The 21,667-nt window shown below is 41.3% G+C and overlaps 1 protein-coding gene across 1 annotated transcript in view; it reads left to right on the forward strand.

The window, feature by feature from the left end:
• The window catches only part of LOC104987704 (myomegalin-like), a 66,229-nt gene that overhangs the window by 35,372 nt on the left and 9,190 nt on the right, over positions 1–21,667 (forward strand). Inside the window, exons 2-3 of the mRNA XM_010838747.1 lie at positions 16,391–16,541; positions 20,229–20,461. Of these exons, the coding sequence (XP_010837049.1) occupies positions 16,420–16,541; positions 20,229–20,461 (355 nt within the window). The 5' untranslated portion in view covers positions 16,391–16,419. The remainder of the gene's footprint in view (positions 1–16,390; positions 16,542–20,228; positions 20,462–21,667) is intronic.

Below are 21,667 nucleotides of genomic sequence, written 5' to 3' on the forward strand. Positions count from 1 at the left end.
TTAAACCTATGGTTTTTTCAGTAGTCACATATGGATGTGAGAGTTGGACCATAAAGAAGGCTGAGCACCGAAAAATTGATGCTTTTGAACTGTGGTGTTGGAGAAGACTCTTGAGGGTCCCTTGGACTGCAAGGAGATCCAACAAGTCCATCCTGAAGTAAATAAGTCCTGGGTGTTCATTGGAAGGATTGATGTTGAAGCTGAAACTCCAATAACTTTGGCCACACCTGATCCGAAGAGCTGACTCATTAGAAAAGACCCTGATGCTGGGAAAGATTGAGGGCAGGAGAAGAAGGGGACGACAGAGGATTAGATGGTTGGATGGCATCACCGCGACTCAATGGACATGAGTTTGAGTGAACTCCGGGAGTTGGTGATGGATGGGGAGGCATGGTGTGCTGCAATTCATGGGGTCGCAAAGAGTCAGACTCGACTGAGCGACTGAACTGAACTGAACGGAACTGAAACTTTTCTGGCTCCACTGGTCAAAATCTCCCTCTTCCATGCCCGTCCTCAACGGCCGGGCCGCGTTAGCGCAGCCGCGCTTGCAGGATCTGGAGCCTCACACCGCGCGCGGCGCCGGCGGAGAAGCTTCCGGCACCGTGCAATCAAATTGCTTGGAGCTTGCGAGTTGCAGGTGCGCGCACGCGCACGCGGCGACTTTGTTCTCCAGCATCCGCTGCCCGCCTCGTTCTGACCCTACCGGCAGTAACGTCCGGGCAGGAAGAGACCGGTAGGAGAAGGGCGGCCTCTCCTTTAAAGTCCTGTCCAGACAGAATCCAAAAACGATCTTGAGACGGAGGGAGAGGTGGAAATACGTTAAGGGAAAAGAAATCCTCGGTGATTTCCTCATCTTAAAGCACCCTGAAGATGAAGTCGTCGTCTGCAGGGACCAGGTTCTCCGGGCGCTGGTGAAGGTGGGTGGAGTCCCCATTAGCAGTTGGAGCCAAGCAGACAACCTGAGCCCGGCCACCAGTGAGTAAGCAGCCCCTCTTCCTCCCCGGATGGGCAGCACTTGAACTTCTCCCGTTTGGCTTTGGATGTATCCCAAGGATGCAACAGAAATGTCTACTTTTAAAGTTCACTTACTTGGGGCAAGAGTACTTTAAAATCTCTTAGCAAAGGAAACGGTTTATGGTGGGTTTTGACAGATTTTAGGTGTTCGGGATCTACAAAAACCAATACGCTAGGGAAAGCAACTACTGTTAATGACACACTCCCAGAAACAACACTTAAGCCAGGCACGTTTGTCCGTTAGGTTGCTGCTGCTGCTGCTAAGTTACGTCAGTCGTGTCCGACTCTGTGCGACCCCATAGACAGCAGCCCACCAGGCTCTCCCGTCCCTGGGATTCTCCAGGGAAGAACACTGGAGTGGGTTGCCATTTCCTTCTCCAGTGCATGAAAGTGAAAAGTGAAAGTGAAGTCGCTCAGTCGTGTCCGACTTCGCAACCCCATGGACTGCAGCCCACCAGGCTCCTCCGTCCATGAGAGTTTCCAGGCAAGAGTACTGGAGTGGGTCGCCAGTGCCTTCTCCGGTCCGTTAGGTTGGACCTACTTTAAATGCACTGTTAGTGGAACTTCAGAAAAATCTAGGACGTTCACAATGAATATTTTAATTTTAGTAGTTTTATATGGAGATACACATTCCAGAAGTTAAGTAACAAACACTTGAAGCCCCCCTTTATGCCAACTTTACAAAAATGAAAAGGAAAGATGATATATAAATGACAAGACCTAATAAAATTACTTTTAATATTATTTTTTCCATCAATATTTTTCCCCCTTTGGATAGGTAGTATCTAACTCCTCATTCGATGAAATCTGTCAACCACTGCAAGAACCTAATACCAGCTTTCTAGTTCCAGCTTACTCTTCCCTAAGACTTTCCTCAGCATCTTCCCATCATCTTTTCTATACCATAAAAGTAAATTCTACTTCAGCCTTTAATTTGCAACCCCAAACTCAACAATCAGCCTAGTAAGTTAGGGTAGAAGCCCTCCAAGGGACTCTCCCTACAAAGAAAATTTCAGGAGCTTCCCTGGTGGTTCAGTGGTAAAGAATCCGCCTGCCAATGCAGGAGACACTGGTTTGATCCCTGATCCAGGGAGATCCCACATGCTGGGGAGCAACTAAGCCTGTGTACCACAACTATCGAGCCTGTGCTCTAGAGCCCATGAGCCACAACTACTGAAGCCGGCGGGACCTACAGCTCATTGCTCTGCAACAAGATAAGCCACCACAGTGAGAAGCCCGTGCACCTCAACTAGAGTAGCCCCCATTCACCACAACTAGAGAAAAACCCTCACAGCAGCAAAGACCCAGCACAGCCAAAAATAAAATTGCATAGCAAATGTTGTATTCATGTTCATAAGGAAAACAAACTTTTTTTTCCGCCAAGAAAAACCCAGATTCATTGTTGAATGTTACAGATATTTGGAGATAACTAGAGATTTTTCTTTGGAGGCTGCAATAGAGGATTGTTGGCTAATAGGTCAGCTCTAATATGTGAAGGCATGTATCCTGCAATTAAATGAGAAGAGTTAAGTGAAAGTGTATCTTGATTTGCATGGTGGCTACTTTAGTATGCACATTTCAAAATATCTTCAGCTGTGTGAAAAAGTCAAACCTGGAAGACTTTAAGATTTACTATCAAACTGTTTTTTACTGCAAACAAGATAGTATGGCAGAGGCAAAACAATAAGCCGCATACACCTAAAGATAAGTGTAACTGAATTGAGATACCTAAAACAAACCCACCTTGCATGGGCAAATTATTTTTTTTAAGGACACTAGAGCAACTCAATGGGAAAAGGAATATCATTTTAGTAAATAGTGCTGAAACAACTGGATATCTATGTAGGGAAAAGCCTGCAGTCCTTACTTCGCAATATACACAAAAACTAATTTGAGTTGGACGATAGATCAAACCATACGAACTATAACTATAACATTTTATAAGAAAATACATGAGAATATCCTGTGACCTGATAGTAAGCAAAGGTTTTCTAAATATGACAAAGAAATAAGTAAAAAATACAATGATAACAACTTTGCTGTATTTATGGATAACTATAAAATATAACTTTTTAAACAACTTTACAACTTGTTAAAACAACTTTTTAACAACATTAAAAAGTGTTCTCATAAAGTATACCATAAGTAAGTAGAAAGGCAAGTTACAATGGAGAAAAATAGTTACAAAAGATATCTGACAAAGACTGTCTCCAGAATATATAATGAACTCCTACAATTCAGTACTAAAAACGAAAATACCCATTTTTAAAACAGGCAAAAGCTTAAATACACTTCAGAGAGAGGAAGATACAGTAATGGCCAGTAAGCACATAAAAAAGTGTTCAATATCATTATAGGTATTAAAACTACATTGAGATACCTCTCCAGTAGTATGGCTAAAATTACAAAGTCTGAAAATATCAAATCTTGGTGAAGATGTGCACAAAACCAGAATTCTCATCTGGGGATGTAAATGTTATAATCACTTTGATTTGACGATTACTTATACATTTAAACATAAATTTACATAAATATCCTTCTGTTCCCATGTTTTGCTGGAAGTTTTACTTTCATTTCAGATTCAAAGGATTCCTTAATTAAAAAAACACTTGTTACATACAAATAAACAATTTCAATATTTAAAAGAGGATTATTTAACTTAATTTCAATATGCAATCATTAAAAGAAAAGAGAAACAACAGAGAAGAGTAATAGCACATACGTCAGCAAATTGGGCCGACCAACATCCAGACTTAAACAGTGTGCTGGGAAGTTCCGAGCAACAGCAATCCGGAGTCCCAGTTAGGAGAAGGGCAGTGCATCCGCTCCACAAATGAGACTTCAAATTGCCCTTTCCAGAGCTCCCACTTATAATCCCAGGCCACAAACTGATGTTATCAGTTTACATGGAAAAATGCAGGTCTGGTTTTACTATAACATTTTTACAATGCTGTTTGTGTCACCTTGTGAGTCATAGGATTTCGTTAAACCCCAAGCAATTGGCCAGACCTCCAGGGGCTCAAGAATTCCAAGACTCACTCCCTTTCTTTTCTGAAGTACCACTTGATTTGCTGTGCTTGCAGACAGGCACGGAACCCAGACAGGTTAGAAGCAAAGTCAGAGGCCTCTCCTGCTTTGAAGCCTGAACAAGACTTCCTCTATTTTAATTTCCCTAACATCCCAGAAACACTTCGTTTAGATATTCTTCCAAGAGAAATACACATGTTCATACAAAAAGAAGTTGTAGCCAGGATGTTCATAGCATTTTTAAAACTATTTTATATTAAAGTATAGCTGATTAAAAATGTTGTGATAGTTTCAGGTGGACAGCAAAGGGGCTCAGCCATACATATACATGTATCCATTCTCCCCCAAACTCCCTTCCCATCCAGGCTGCTGCATCACACTGAGCAGAGTTCCCTTTGCTATACAGTAGGACTTTGTTGGTTATCCATAAATACAGCAATATGTACACGTCTATCCCAAACTCCCTAACTATCCCTTACCCAAATTCTTCCCCTCTGACAATCATAAGTTCATTCCCTGAGTTTGTGAGTCTGTTTTGTAAATGAGATCATTTGTATCATTTCTTTTTTAGATTCTACATATAAGTGATGTCATGATAGTTCTCCTTTTCTTTCTGACTTACTTCATTCAGTATGACAATCTCTAGGTCCATACATATTGCAGCAAATGCCATTATTTCATTCTTTTTTAATGGCTGAGTGATATTCCATTGTATATATGTACCACATCTTTATCCATTCCTCTGTCAATGGACTTTTAGGTTGCTTCCATGTCTTGGCTATTGTAAACAGTGTTGCAGTGAACATTGGGGTGCATGGATCCTCTTGGACCATGTTTTTCTCCAGATATAAATAAACTGTGGAAAATTCTGAAGGAGATGGGCATACCAGACCACCTGACCTGCCTCTTGAGAAACCTGTATGCAGGTCAGAAAGCAAGTTAGAACTGGACATGGAACAACACACTGGTTCCATATAGGAAAAGGAGTACGTCAAGGCTGTAATTGTCACCCTGTTTATTTAACTTATATGCAGAGTACATCATGAGAAATGCTGGGCTGGAGGAAGCACAAGCTGGAATCAAGATTGCTAGGAGAAATATCAATAACCAAAGATATGCAGATGACACCACCCTTATGGCAGAAAGTGAAGACGAACTAAAGAGCCTCTTGATGAAAGTGAAACAGAAGAGTGAAAAGTTGGCTTAAAACTCAACATTCAGAAAATTAAGACCATGGCATCTGGTCCCATCATTTTATGGCAAATGGGGAAACAATGGAAACAGTGGCTAACTTTATTTTTTTGGGCTCCAAAATCACTGCAGATGGTGATTGCAGCCATGAAATTAAACGACACTTACTTCTTGGAAGGAAAGTTATAACCAACCTAGACAGCATATTAAAAAGCAGAGACATTACTTTGTCAACAAAGGTCTGTCTAGTCAAGGCTATGGTTTTTCCAGTAATCATGTATGGATGTAAGAGTTGGACTGTGAAGAAAGCTGAGTGCCGATGAATTGATACTTTTGAACTGTGGTGTTGGAGAAGACTCTTGAGAGTCCCTTGGACTGCAAGGAGATCCAACCAGTCCATTCTAAAGAAGATCAATCCTGGTGTTCATTGGAAGGACTGATGTTGAAGCTGAAACTCCAATACTTTGGCCACCTGATGCGAAGAGCGGCCTCATTTGAAAAGACTCTGATGCTGGAAGGGATTGGAGGCAGGAGGAGAAGGGGAAGACAGAGGATGAGATGGTTGGATGGACCAACTCAATGGACATGGGTTTGGGTGGACTCCGGGAGTTGGTGATGGACAGGAAGGCCTGGTGTGCTGTGGTTCATGGGGTTGCAGAGAGTCGACTGAGTGACTGAACTGAACTGATATGAGTGGGATTGTAGGGTCGTATGGTAGCTCTATTTTTAGTTTTTAAGGAACCTCCATACTGTTCTCCATAGTGGCTGTACCAATGTATATTCCTGCCAAGAGTAGAGTAGGATTCCCTTTTGTCCACACTCTTTCCAGCATTTTTTTGTTTGTAGATTTTTTGATGATGGCCATTCGGACTAGTGTGAAGTGATATCTTATTGTAGTTTTGATTTATATGTCTCTAATAATTAGCAATGTTGAGCATCTGTTCATGTGCCTTTTGGTCTTATGTAAATGGCAACCCAATCCAGTACTCTTGCCTAGAAAATCCCATGGACGGAGGAGCCTGGTGCAGGCTACTCTCCATGGGGTCGCAAAGAGTCGGACACGACTGAGCGACTTCACTTTCACTTTATGTCTTCTTTGGAGAAACATCTATTAGTTCTTCTGCCCATTTTTTTTGACTGGGTTGTTTGTTTTGATAATGTTAAGCCTCATGAATACTCATGGTTAACTTTTTAATGTGAGTTTACATTGATATACCTTGGATCCCCTAAAGATTAAATTAACAGGAGAGCAGCAGGATGAAGCAAGAGTCCAGAAACCTGACAACAGAACTGAAGAGCAAAAAGAACTCCACTATGAGCCAGAAAGTAAAAAGCCAGGCTGTAAAGGAGAAATGTATCTTTCCTGATTCAGAAAAGTTGGTTTCTGGGCTGAAATGTGTTTTTAAAAATGTCCAGAATCTCTCTAGTACTAAGATCCCAGACCCAGCTAAAAAAAAAAAAATTCTGATCCAACTTAAAAACATTTGAAGCCAGTGGAAAACTGAATCTACTTAATTAAACAAAAGCAGCCCAACTCAAGAAAGACATGTTAGATTGACTGAGCTGTCCACACTAGAGGCCTGATAGAAAAATGAGTATGTCCATGTTGTTGTTGTTCAGTGGCCAAGTTGTATCCAGCTCTTTGCAACTCCATGGACGCAGCACACTGGGCTTCCCTGTCCCTCACCACCTCTCAGAGTTTGCCCAAGTTCATGTCCATTGAATCGGTGACACCATCCAACCATCTTATCCTCTGTTGCCCTCTTCTCCTGCCTTCAATCTTTCCCAGCATCAGGGTCTTTTCCAATGAGTCAACTCTTCCCATCAGGTAGTCAAAGTATTAGAGCTTCAGCTTCAGCATCAGTCCTTCCAGAGTATTCAGGGTTGATTTCCTTTAAGATTGACTTGTTTGATCTACTTGCTTTCCAAGGGACTCTCAGGAGTCTTCTCCAACATCACAATTTGAAAGCATCAATTCTTTGGCACTCGGCCTTCTTTATTGTCTAACTCTCATATCTGTATGGAGAAGGCAATGGCACCCCACTCCAGTATTCTTGCCTGGAAAATCCCATGAACGGAGGACCCTGGTAGGCTGCAGTTCATGGGGTTGCTAAAAGTTGGACACGAATGAGCAACTTCACTTTCACTGAATTTTCACTTTCATGCATTGGAGAAGGAAATGGCAACCCACTCCATTATTCTTGCCTGGAGGATCCCAGAGAGGGGGGAGCCTGGTGGGCTGATGTCTATGGGGTTGCACAGAGGCGGACATGACTGAAGTGACTTAGCAGAAGTAGCAACAGTAGCGTATCTGTACATGATTACTGGAAAGACCATAGCCTTGACTATATAGACCTTTGTCAGCAAAGAGATGTCTTTGCTTTTTAATACACTGTTTAGGTTTGTCATAGCTTTCCTGCCAAGAAACAATCATCTTCTAATTTCATGGCTGCAGTCACCATCTGCAGTGATCTTACAGCCTAAGAATAGGAAATCTGTCACTGCTTCTACCTTTTCCCCTTGTATTTACCATGAAGTGATGGAACCAGATGCCATGATCTTAATTTTTTTAATACTGAGCTTTAAGCCAGCTTTTTCACTCTCTGCCTTCACACTCATCAAGAGGCTCTTTAATTCCTTTTCACTTTCTGCCATTAGAGTGGTATCATCTGCGTATCTGAGGTTGTTGATATTTCTCCCAGTGATCTTGATTCCAGCTTGTGGCTCATCTAGCCCAGCATTTTGCATGATGTGCTCTGTGTATAAGTTAAATAAACAGGGTGATAATAAACAGGCTTGTCATACTCCTTTCTCAATCCTGAACCAATCAGGATTGTTCATACAATTGTTCCATACAGAGTTCTAACTGTTGCATTTTGACCTGCATACAGGTTTCTCAGGAGACAGGTAAGATGGTCTGGTATTTCCATCTCTTTAAGAGTTTTCCATAGTTTGTTATGATCCTCCCAGTCAAAGGCTTTAATGTAGTCAATGAAACAGAGGTAGATGTTTTTCTGGAATTCCCTTGCTTTCTCTATGATCCAGCAAATGTTGGCAATTTGATCTGTGGTTCCTCTGCCTTTTCTAAACTCAGCTTGAACATCTGAAAGTTTTTGGTTCACATAGTGCTGAAGCCTAGCTTGGAGGATTTTGAGCATAACTTTACTAGCATAGGAGATGAGTGTAATTGTCTGGTGGTTTGAACATTCTTTAGTACTGCCCTTCTTGGGAATTGGGATGAAGGTTGATCTTTTCCAGTCCTGCAGCCACTGCTGGGCTTTTCAAATTTACTGACATATTGAGTGCTGCACTTTAATAGCATCATCTTTTAGGATTTTAAGTAGCTCTGCTGGAATTCCATCATCTCCACTAGCTTTATTGGCAGCAGTGCTTCCTAAGGCCTGCTTGACTTCACACTCCAGAATGTCTGGCTCTGAGTGAGAGACTGCACCATGGTGGTTATCTGAGTCATTAAGGTCTTTTTTATACAGTTCTTCTGTGTATTCTTCCTGTCTCATATTGATCTCTTCTGCTTCTATTAGGTCTTTACCATTTCTGTCCTTTATTATGCCCATCTTTGGATGGAATATTCCTTTGATATTTCTACTTTTCTTGAATAGATCTCTAGTCTTACCCTTTCTGTTGTTTTCCTCTATTTCTTTGCATGTTCATTATTGTTGTTGTTCAGTCACCCAGTTGTGTCCGACTCTTTGTGACCCCATGAACCGCCGCATGCCAGGCCTCCCTGTCCATCACCAACTCCCAGAGTTCACCCAAACCCATGTCCATTGAGTCAGTGATGCCATTCAACCATCTCATCCTCTGTTGTCCCCTTCTCCTCCTGCCCTCAATCTTTCCCAGCATCAAGGTCTTTTCCAATGAGTCAGCTCTTTGCATCAGTTCCTCTTCACTTTCTGCCATTAGAGGGTATCATCCACATATCTGAGGTTGTTGATGTTTCTCCCACCTGTCTTGATTCCAGCTTGTAACTCATCCAGCCTGGCATTTCTTATGGTGTGCTCAGCATATAGGTTAAACAAACAGGGTGACAGCAGACGTACACCTTTCTCGATCTTGAACCAATCAGTTGTTCCATACAGGGTTCTAACTGTTGCTTCTTGCATATTCATACTGGAGAGTAAATATTTGCTTCTGTCTCTACACTGCCAAACACACTGTCTGACACATATTCGTAAGTTACTGGAGGCATAGTGAAGCAAAAAGTGACATATAATCAAAAGAAAAAGAGATGACCAATTTAATGGACATGAATTTGCACAAACTCTGGGAGACAGTGGAAGACAGAGGAGCCTGGCATGCTGCAATCCATGGGGTTGCAAAGAGCTGGACATGACAGCGTCTGAACAACAACAAAAAGACAACTCTCGGGTGGCCTTGATGCTGGACTATTACACAAGGACTTGAAAATAAACAAAGACGTGTTAAATGACCTAACAAGCCAAAAAGTAGAGTAAGAAAAAAATGTGAATCACTGTAAAGAAAGCATTAAGTTTTCAATGATAAAGGTTCACGTGCATGCTCAGTCACTCAGTTGTGTCTGACTCTGCAACCCCATGGACTGCAGCCTGCCGGGCTCCTCTGTCCACAGAAATTTCAAGGCAAGAATACTGGAGTGGGTTGCCATTTCCTTCTCCAGGGGATCATACTGACCCAGGAATGGAACCTACCTCTCCTGTCTCTCCCCATTGGCAGGTGGATTCTTTACCACTGAGCCTTAGGGAAACCCCAATAAAGGTACATGGATATGGCTAAATATGAAAGAGTTATGTCATTAATGAACTTAGAAAAGCATGAATTTGTCTCATTTTTTATGGGATATTCTCCCTTCTCCTTGTCCCTTTAGGAGCACTGCCTCTTTAAGTCAAGAAGAGGTGCTCAGCTGTCCCCTCTACCCTTTGAACATAAAAGACACTGTTAACCCTTTTTTCTAGGAGCCTCTCTAGGGAACTCCCTTGTTTCAGACCAGGAGAATCAAGATCCATAAATACTTCTGGTTGGGAGATATGATCACATCATCTCTGGAACCATGTAGTCTGTTTTGGGGTAGATTAAATGGTTTTTATTTACTTTCTTCTCTTCCTTATTTTGTTAATTAGGCTAAATGTTTCATAAGCCTTCCTTTCAGTCTTCTTTTTTTCTTTGAAATCTTGGAGGTGGAACAAGAAGGAAGAGATGCAAATCTTAGTGAAGCCTTCTCACTGAGCATGATGGCCAAGGAGAAGGGCTCTGCCTGGGTCTGAGTGCTGGGTCCCATCATCGTAGTGGTGGGACCCTTAAAAGGTTAGCTCGGCCTTTTACTGCTTCAGTGTTTTCCTCTGCAACAAGAGGGTGGTAAAATCCTACACTATGTTTCAGAGTTATGTGGACTTAATAAATTATTACATAGTAAAGCACTGAGGAATGGTGCTGGTCACACAGTAAAGCTCCAAGAAAGCTGTTATTTTTGTTATTATTATTAAGCCTTTTATTTCCACTTCTAACTATACCACTGCTGACTTTCAACATTCCCTGGAATAAATTCAGAATGTCTAATGGTTTGGCTGGCCTCTTCTCCTGCATATTAGTGACCAGGAAAACTGGTTATTGGCAAGGTTTGATAGTGATCTAACTAAAGGGCAGACAGCTCAGCAAGGAACTGGATCAAATTTCATCAAATTCTTGGACTTCTATGCAGGCATAATGACTTTTCAGCTCATGGTAGAAAATCTTTTGCACGTGATTCTAGGAAGTGCTTTTAGTATACAACCAGACTTGTTGTTTAGTCACTAAGAATACTGGAGTGGGTTGCCATTTCCCTTCTACAGGGGATCTTCCCAATCCAGGGATCGAACCTGAGTCTCCTGCATTGCAGGGGGATTCTTTACCACTGAGCCACTAGGGAAGCCCCGACCCACCTGCAATGCAGGAGCCAAATCAGACTTACCCAAATATAAGAAAAATCCAAGTATGTATCAGAGACCCCTTATTTTTTGTTGTTCTTAAGGAATCAAAGTAGGAAAATTTAATTTACCTGAAATTTGTAGATTTCCTCTTTCAGTTATGGAGTATCTGTAGCAAACCAGCACACACTCTGAAAACAAGTAGATAAAATCTGATTTAAAGGAATTCTATTTGAAGTCTTTGGAAAACTACCAATGCAGTCAGGACACACAGAGCCAGTTCTAGAGAGAGCCTCATTGGAAGGAAACTAATTCTCTGCCTTTGCCCCTCAGGGCATTTGCCAAGTTTTGGCAAGGAACAAGAGGCTGAGAAGCTAGGTAGAGGGCAGATGCTAAAGAGGGGGGAGAAAAGTAGCAGCACTTTGGGTAATCTCTTGGGATCAGGGATGGGGAGTTCAGTTTAATGCAGTTGCTCAGTCGTGTCTGGCTTTTTGCGACCCTGTGGACTGCAGCACACCAGGCCTCCCTGTCTATCACCAACTCCCAGAGTTTACTCAAACTCATGTCCATTGAGTCGGTGATGCCATCCAACCATCTAATTTTCTGTCACCCCCTTCTCCTCCTGCCTTCAATCTTTCCCAGCATCAGGGTCTTTTCAAATAAGTCAGTTCTTCGCACCAGATGGCCAAAGTATTGGCGTTTCAGCTGAAATGGAGATGGGTGAGGCTTTTTTCAAAGTGTAATCTTAATACAGTTTTCATTTTTTAACCGTGTCACTGTTTTACATATTCTGAAAGAGGATAAAAAAGCTAATCTTAAAACTAAAAAAATAAAAGCAGAATAAATGAATTTAATGATGCATTAAATGATAATATAACCACATAGAATATAATTAATTCAAATAAAATTTGAACTCATGCTTGTCTATAAACTCATAGTGGGGTATATCCCAAGGACATCGTGAACTTTTACTTGATACGTTTAAGGTTGGTCATCGTTGTGGTTGTTCAGTTGCTAAGTTACGTCCAGCTCTTTGCAACCCCATGAAGTGAAGCACAACAAGCTTCCCTGTCCTTCAGTATCTCCTGGAGATTGCTGCAGCTCATGTCCATTGAATCAGTAATGCCATCCAACCATCTCATCCTCTGTCACCCCCTTCTCCTGCCCTAAATCTTTCCCAGCATCAGGGTCTTTTCCAATGAGTCAGCTCTTTGCATCATGTGTCCAAAGTATTGGAGCTTCAGCATCAGTCCTTCCAATGACTATTCAGAGTTGACTTCCTTCAGGATTGACTGCTTTGATGTCCTTACTGTCCAAGGGACTCTTAAGAGGTTGGTTGCGGAACTGGTATAATAATTCTGAAGGTGTCTAGTGTTGTGAGATAGAGAAATTAGTAAAAATGTTGATATTGTCAGGAATCAAGGTTATCAACTTGGAAGAAGGAGGACAAAAATATGAAATGGGAAGAGTTGAAAAAGAACCTTATGGTTTTGGATTGAAATTGGAGATAGTCATATCAAGTAATTGCTAACCAGTCCAAGCTCTGCTACTGCATGCTGCACCAGTCAGTTCAGATCAGTTGCTCAGTCATGTTCGACTCTTTGTGACCCCATGGATTGCAGCACACCAAGCTTCCCTGTCCACCACCAACTCCTGGAACTTGCTCAGACTCATGTCCATTGAGTCGGTGATGCCATCCAACATCTCATCCTCTGTCGTCCCCTTCTCCTCCTGCCTTCAATCTTTCCCAGCACCGGGATCTTTTCTAATGAGTCAGTACTTCACATCAGGTGGCCAAAGTATTGGAGTTTCAGCTTCAGCATCAGTCCTTCCAGTGAACACCCAGGACTGATCTCCTTTAGAATGGACTGGTTGGATCTTCTTGCAGTCCAAGGGACTCTCAAGAGTCTTCTCCAACACCAGTTCAAAAGCATCAGTTCTTCGGCGCTCAGCTTTCTTTATAGAGCAACTCTCACATCCATATTTGACTACTAGAAAAACATAAAATAGAAAGGCAATGGAAATTTGCTGTGTGACTCAGAACTCAAATTGGGGCTCTATAACAACCCAGAGGGGTGGGAGGTGGAAAGGAGGTTCAAGAGGAAGGGGACATATATACACCTATGGCTAATTCACGTTGATGTGTGGCAAAAATCAAACCAACATTGTAAAGCAATTATCCTTCAACTAAAAATAAATTTAATAAAAAGAACATAGATCATGTTATAAAGGGCAAAGTACCACATGGTAGGAGATGGAATGTGGATTGAAAACAATTTTATAAAATGTAACAGTCAATGAAAAAAATAACTAATGAGCTAGGAAGCCAAATATATAAGAAATTCTACCAACTACAAACAGGATAAAAATGAGAGCCACATCTAGGTACATGGCTGAGAAACTGCCGAAAATCAAAGGCAAACAGAAACATCATAGAAATGTCCAAAAGAAAAAAAATTCACATTGTAATCATTATTAAAGAACTAAAATGCTATAATTTCCAATCTACAATTTAGTCCCTGACAAAATATCCTTCAAAGGGAAGGTGAAATAAAGGCCTTTCCAGATAAGCAGCATACCTTCACTAGAGGAAATACAGAAGGTAGTTTTTTGGGCAGAAGTTAGGTGATCCCAGAGGTTTCCCTGGTGGCTCAGACAGTAAATAATCTGCCTGCAATGCAAGAGACTCAGGTTCAATCCCTGGGCCAGGCAGATGCCCTGGAGAAGGGGAATGGTGCCCCACTCCAGTATTCTTGCCCAGAGAATTCCATGGACAGAGGAGCCTGGAGGGCTTCAATCCATGGGATCCCGAAGAGTGGGACACTTTTACTTTCACTAAGTGATCCCAAGCAAAACATGGAAATGAAGGACATGGGTTGAAAAATATTGAATAGGTTTAATATGTAAGTAAATCAAATAAATATTACTGTTCAAAACTATAATAATGTTGTTCTTCAGTCTCTAGTTCCGACTCTGCAACCCCATGGACTGCAGCATACTGGGCTCCTCTGCCCTCCACTATCTATTGGAGTTTGCTCAAATTCATGTCCTTTGAGTTGGTGATGCTATCTGACCATCTCATCCTTTGCCACCTCCTAGCTCATATGGTAGAGCATCCACCTGCAATGCAGGAGACACGGGTTTGATCTCTGGGTTGGGAAGATCCCCTGAAGAAGGAAATGGCAACCCACTCCAGTATTCTTGCCTGGAGAATCCCATGGACAGAAGAGCCTGACAGGGTTGCAAAGAGTGAGTCATGACCTGAGCGACTAACACACATCTCCTTTTGTCATTGGTCTTTCCCAGCATCAAGGTCTTTTCCAATGAGTCTGCTCTTTGCATCAGGTGGCCAACTATACATCAATTTAAAAACAGAAAAGTACTGTCCACCCCAAAAAGAAAATAGTAACAAGGTTGTTTATAATGAACCACTGTCACACAGATGCTAGGTGGTGTTAGCCTGTGGTGTTAAAAAAGTTTAACACCACTTTCTGTTTCATAGCTATGACTCTCCTTTCTGATGAGTGAATTAAACTGTTGAAGTGAGGCCCATGAGAATTTCTTATCTTTTAATGTACTTTGACATTGAATACCCTCTAATGTTGGTGCTAGAATATTGGCGATTCCTAATGAAAAGCAGCACATTGTACATTACCATACACCTGTACCAGCCTGGTTTGTACCATCTCAAGTCAAATTGCTATGGCCTAGATCTTACTGGGTTCTGTCAAGGGGCATTTTCAATAGGCTTTTTGGCAGCCCAGGCAACTCTATTAAGACCTAAGTGAAAGAATAAATACATATGTTAGATTTTTAAAATCAGTACCAACATAAAGTATCCATTAATTATATTAAAGGAGATAAAATATTTTAAGGGCCATGATAAAGTGGAAAGTAACTTGTAGATCCAGAATTCAATTGAAAACAGACATTAGTAGTATAATGTTTATACAGATTTTTTTTTAAAAGCAAAAACAATCTTCTGTAGATAGCAAAGTTGGGTGAGAGTGGTAGTTTGGAAAGTTAAAATTGACTTCTTGTTAAATGAAACCCTCTGCATGTATCCCTACTTCAAGGGAAAGAAACCCAACATTGCTTTGCTTTGGGATATATTAATAATTATGGAATAAAAAGATTGTGATTAATGAAAAATTATTATGCTGAATTTATTAGTCAGAACATAAACTCCAGCTTTTGATTACTGTGTTCTTAGAAGAATATTAAAAAGCAAAATCTGGAGAGTTCCCAAACAGAAATGGTAAGAATCACTAGAAGTCTTAAAAAACTCATTTAAGAAAAGCCGCAAGAGTTGTTTTCATTGAACCTATCTTCAAGAAAATAAAAGGTATTGAGAAAATATTATTGTTTGGCATTTTTTTTTAATTATTATTTATTTATTTAGGCCACACCACATGGCTTGTGGAATTTCCCAACCCTGGAATCGAATCAGGGTCTCCTGCATTGCAAGCAGATTCTTTACCAACTGAGCTATGAGGCAAGAGTGATTGGTTGGTAGTATCAGCAAAAGAATACACAGATATTAAAACTGGCTAGTGAGAGAAGTGGTCTTTATTGATAGAGATATCCAGAGAGAAACAGCCTTGTGTTGAGTGTAGCAGGCCATCAGGAGGCAAGGCTTCCTGGGGTTTTGTAGCTACCTCCACATTCTATGTATGATTACAATTTGCCACCAGATACTCTTACCATGGTGCAATTGTTGAGTCCCAGTTACTCAAAATAGATTTGAACTCTGACATCTCAAACTTTGTTTCTGCCCACATAGTTGTCAGAAGTTAGGGATGATAGAAAGGCTTTCTGGTTTCTGAGGGGACACTCCCAAGGAACTGTGTCTCAACTGTATGAATCAAAAATACTCTTCCTCTAGCCCAGTTTAAAGCCCACTTGTTTTCATGTGTTTACTTCATTGTTCGCTTGTTTTTAATGCTAATATTTCTCTGAACCCTCCTCTTCTTCCTTATAGCAGCATCTACCCCTACTTGCTGCATCTTTTCTCAATCCCAGTGGATCACCATGGTTCTCATGGCTGATAAAGAACTCTTCAAGGGAGCACATTGTAGGTTTCATTGTTTTACTTCCTTGTAGCTTCTGCTCTTGTGATTTTTATGCTCCTGGGGGACCCTTCTTATAATCCAACCTTTTTAAACCATTATTTTGTTTTGATTCCTCTAGGGAGATGTGGAGGAGAGGCTAGTCATTGTGGATACCCAGATGCATTTCTTCTCTTTTTCCTTTTGAAGGAGGCAGCAAGAGGTTTCTTTGTGAGAAAATGCTCCAACTGAAGCCTGGGATGCATCAGCCCTTGGAGAAGAAGGGACCTTCTGAGAGGAGAGTGAAAGAGCAGAAGACTCAGCCTGAGAAAGCCAGATTTTCCTCTATGTCCTACAGCGAGTAAGAGACTCTCTGTTTCAGAGACTGTTATAGCAGCTTTCAGGGTCTGTATTCAAGCTATGTACCTTAACTGTAGGACTTTCTCTTAAGACCAGCCTGGAAATTCTTTAGAGAAAAGTCTATAGTATTTTTATTTTAATTACTTTATATTATTCAGAGAAATTTGGTTTTATCCTAATTAACAATGCATGTTGTTGTTGTTTAGTCGCCAAGTTGTGTCTGACTCTTCTGCGACCCCTTGGACTGTAGCCTGCCAGGCTCTTCTGTCCATGGGATTTCCCGGGCAAGAATACTGGGGTGGGTTGCCATTTCCTTCTCCAGGGGATCTTCCCGACCCAGGGATCAAACCTGAATCTTTTGCATCTCCTGCATTGGTAGGCAGTTTCTTTACCACTGAGCCACCAGGGAAGCCTAACAATACATATATACACCAAATATATGATCTCATGGATACTTGAGATTTCATGGAGCCCTTCCAGTCATGTGAGTGGTGTCTCTTTTCTGCATTGATGGGAGCACATAAGAATCTCCTATTACCTCATATGTGTTGATGGTGAAAAGTTGACCCAAATTAGTGCTGAAGAGGTGGAATTACACACAGGCTCCTCCATCTCTACTCCATTCTCTTCAGAAGCTCACATCCCTGGTTTCTAGAATAGCAATTTGTATAAGCTTAATTTTTTAAACTTATTTTTTGTTGAGGTGCCATCAGTTTACGACATTATATAACTTCCATGAGTACAATCTTATATTTCCATTTCTGTATGCACTACAGTGTGATTAGCTCAGTTTCAAAAATAAGCTTACAAAATTGCCAAATAATGGCCTGATCGCTAGATTTGTCAGTCTGTCTTTAATGGCCATTTTCCTAAAACTTTTCAAAGACATTCAATTAGTATAGAATTAATCTGTTATATAATTACCTGTGAGCATCAGTTACTGAAGTATTAAATCATCACTAACTTGCTTAGTGGTTGAGGATCAGCTTTGAAGGTGGTTCAGGCTTTGAAGGTTCATACTCCATTGAATCTCTGTTAATATGTAACACTTAAATTTCACTGACCCAGAAAATAATCTTAGAGCTAAAATAACTTGAGAATTATTTTAGAACTGAGAACACCAAGGCCCAAAGATGTAGTTGCTTGCTCACAATTGTACAGTGGACTTTGGCAGAAATAATATCAAAATGCTGGGCTCTCAGTTCACAGAGCTCCACCCACTTTGTCAAATGCGTTTAAAATTTTTATATTCTCACAATCATTCTTTTTTAAAAATAGACTTTGTTTTCAGAACAGGACGGTCAGAGCAAAATTGAGCAGAAAGTACAAAGAGTCCCCATCTACCTATCCTTGTCCCTGCACACGCATAGCCTCTTCCTCTAGTATCAACTTCCTGTACCATAGTGGTGTATTTGTTGATATTTGTTGCAGTCGATGAAAATCATTATCACTCAAAGTCAATAGTTTACGTTCGGGTTCATCCTTGGTCTTGTATATTCTATGGGTTTTGACATGAGTATAATGACATGCATCCATTGTTACAGTATCATATAGAATGAGTGTTCACTGCCCTAAAAGTACTCTGTGCTCCACCTATTCATCCTTCTCTGCCTTCTAATCCCTGGGAACCACTGGTCTTTTTACTGTAACTACAGTTTTGGCTTTTCCAGAATGTCATATAGTTGTAATCATATGCTATGTAGCTTTTTCAGACTGGCTTCTTTCAATTAGTAATATGCATTTAAGATTCATCCATGTCTTTTAATAGTTTGCACATTTAAGAACCAAAAAATATTCCGTTTTCTGGATGTACCACAGTCTATTTATCTGTTCACCTACTGAGGAACATCTTGGTTGCTCCCAAGTTTTCACAATTTTGAATAAAGCTGCTGTAAACATTGTGTGCAGATTTTGATGTGGACATAAATTTTCATCTAATTTGGGTAAACAGTGAGGGATGCAGTTACTGGGTCATATGTAGGAATATGTTTAATTTTGTAAGAAATTGTCAAACTGTCTTCAAAGATAGCTATAAATAGCATTTTGCATTCCCACCAGCTCTAAATGAGAGTATCTGTGGCTTCACATCCTCACCAGCATTTAGTACTATCAGTGTTCTGTATGGGCACCATTCTAACAGATGTATAGTAGTAGCTTAGTGAAAGTGAAAGCTACTCAGTCATGTCCGACTCTTTGTGACCCCATGGACTTTATAGTCCATGGAATTCTCCAGGCCAGAATACTGGAGTGGATAGCCATTCTCTTCTCCAGGGGATCTTCCCAACCCAGGGATCAAACCCAGGTCTCCCACATTGCAGGCAGAATATTTACTGTCTGAGCCACCAGGGAAGCCCCTAGTAATAGCTTACTGTTTGTAGACTTTTTTTCATGATGACCACTCTGACCAGTGTGAGGTGATACCTTATTATAGTTTTTATTTGCATTTAGTAGTAGCTTACACTTGTTTTAATTGGCAGTTCCAAGATGAAAATGATGTCATTGAAAAATGGGCAGAATACCTAAATAGACATTTCTCCAAAGAAGGCATACAGATTGCCAACAAACACATGAGAAGATGCTAAACATTGCTAATTATTAGAGAAATGTAAATCAAAGCTATAATAAGGTATTACCTCACACTGGTCAGAGTGGCCATCATGAAAAAATCTACAAAAAATAAATGCTGGAGAGGGTGTGTAGGAAAGAAAACCTTCTCGTGGTATTGGTGGGAATGTAAATTGATACAACAACTATGGAGAAACAGTATGGAGGTGCCTTAGGAAACTAAAAATGAAACTACCATATGACCCAGCAGTCCCACTACTGGGCATATACCCTGAGAAAACCATAGCTCAAAAAGACACATGTACCCCAATGTTCATTGCAGCACTGTTTACAATAGCCAAGACATGGAAGCAGCCTAAATGTCCACTGACAGATGAATAGATAAAGATGTGGTACATATATTCAATAGAATATTGCTCAGCCATATAAAGGAATGACGTTTGGTCATTTTTAGTGATATGGATGGATCTAGAGTCTGTCATACAGAGTAAAGTAAGTCAGAAAAACAAATATTGTATATTAACACACATATATGGAATCTAGAAAAATGGTACAGATAAACCTATTTTCAGGGCAGGAATAAAGATGCAGATGTTGAAAACAGACACGTAGACCCAGAGTGGGAACAAGAGGGTGGGACGAATTGAGTGAGTAGCACTGACATGTACATTACCATGTAAAATGGATGCTAGTGGGAAGCTACTGTACAGCACAGGCCGCCCAGCTCAGTGCTCTGGGATGACCCAGAAGGGTGGGAGGGAGGCTCAAGAGGGAGGGGATATGTGATACACATAGCTGATTCACCCTGTTGTACAGCAGAAACTATCACAGCATTGTAAAATGATTATACTCCAATTAATTAATTAATTGATAAAGTAGAACTAGAAAAGAAAACCATTTTTAGAAGTATGGGAGCAAGGGAAAAGATGATCTTAGAAGGAATCTTTTACCCAGCGACACTCTCTTATTTTCCTTCCTTCATTCCCTTTACCACATTCCCATCACTAAACACCAGCTAGAGTTCCGCGTGGGGATTCTACTGGTGAAATTCTCAAAGCACCTTCTGCTGAAGCACCATAATCTATCAGTCACCCCTTTCTACCTTTATCACTTCCCACTTTAGGAAATATTCCTTGATCCAGGATCAAGCTCGAGAGTTGACCCACCTGCGGGAAAAGATAAGGATTGGGAGGGCTGTCTCTTCCCTTCTCATCCAACATGTCCAGAACGCAGTGAAGACCTTTGAAGAGCTCCTCAGCAGTAGGAAGATTGACTATAACGTGGAACAGCATTTCCGTGAGCAGCTGGCCAAGGGCAGCCAGCTGGCAGAGAGGCTTGCCAGCAGGTTCAACACAGGTAAGCCAGCCCCGGGGTTCAGGAGGGCCCTTAGTCCCTCCCCCATTCACACTCCCAGACCTACCCGCATTCACAAGTGACATTTCAATCTGGTGTCCTGTTCTGTAATCACCATCTTGGGGCCATGGCAGAATCAGGGCTGGCTGGTGAGAAGCAACAGAGAGGCACACAGGGTTGGGGATGCCATGATGATTACCAGCTACTCTGTGTCTCATGGAGTATGGCCGCTATGGCAGGAGGTATCACTGGGGGTGACAGCATGTATCTGAAACTAATTGGTAGAAAGAGAGGTGGAATGGGGCAGCTGGTTGCTATGAAAAGAGTCCTAAACTAGGAATCTAAAGACTTCTGCTCTAGCTTGTATGTGTTCATTGCTAGTTCTGGACATGTTTATATTTATTTTGATATCTGTTTCCTCACCTAAAAAAATTTAGATCAAATAATACAGGCCCCTAATTATTGCATGATTGTTCTTAGGATCAAATAAACAATATTAATCAGTGCACTTGAAAAGAATGATAAGCGAATCATGCTGATTTGGGAATTGTTTAGAATACTGGGTTTTTTTGTATGTTTTGGTTTTTTGATCATGAAGCATGAGGGATCTTAGTTCCCTGACCACGGATCAAACACACACCCCCTGCATTGGAAAGTGAAGTCTTAACCACTGGACTGCCAGGGAAGTCCCTGGGAATGGTCTAGGCACTCTATGTATAAGTGCCTTTTGTGGGGATGTTTATTATTTCAGAAGCCAGTTACACAGAATATTGCCTAGAGACCTGAGGGCACATAGTAAGAGCTGGTTTGAGGCCATTGTGCAGGCTTCTGATGGCAGATGCAGAGGTGGGACAGGGTGGCTGTCACCTCTCTGGAGACAGGTTCTGCATGAAAACTGATGGGACACACAGACACAGGACTGGGAACCCACCCCATAGCAGGACTGAGAGGCTCTGGCCAGGGTGATCGAGAGGCCAGCTGGACAAGTACCCCATGATCTGTGGGAAAAGAGACATTTTCAATGTTTTACTCTAACTCAGAGCAGAGCAAGTAGAGATGACTGATGATCTTTGAGGTGGGTTCAGGAAAGTTTGCCAGACATGCTCTCTAAACACTCAACCCAGTGTCTCGCGAAAAAATTCAGAGAAGCCTATACTTGAGCATCAAGCAGCTATGTGTCTCTGACCCCAGAGAAAGAACCCAGTGTGT

Source organism: Bison bison, unplaced genomic scaffold (genome assembly GCF_000754665.1).
Source record: "Bison bison bison isolate TAMUID 2011002044 unplaced genomic scaffold, Bison_UMD1.0 scf7180017864104, whole genome shotgun sequence".
NCBI lineage: Eukaryota > Metazoa > Chordata > Mammalia > Artiodactyla > Bovidae > Bison > Bison bison.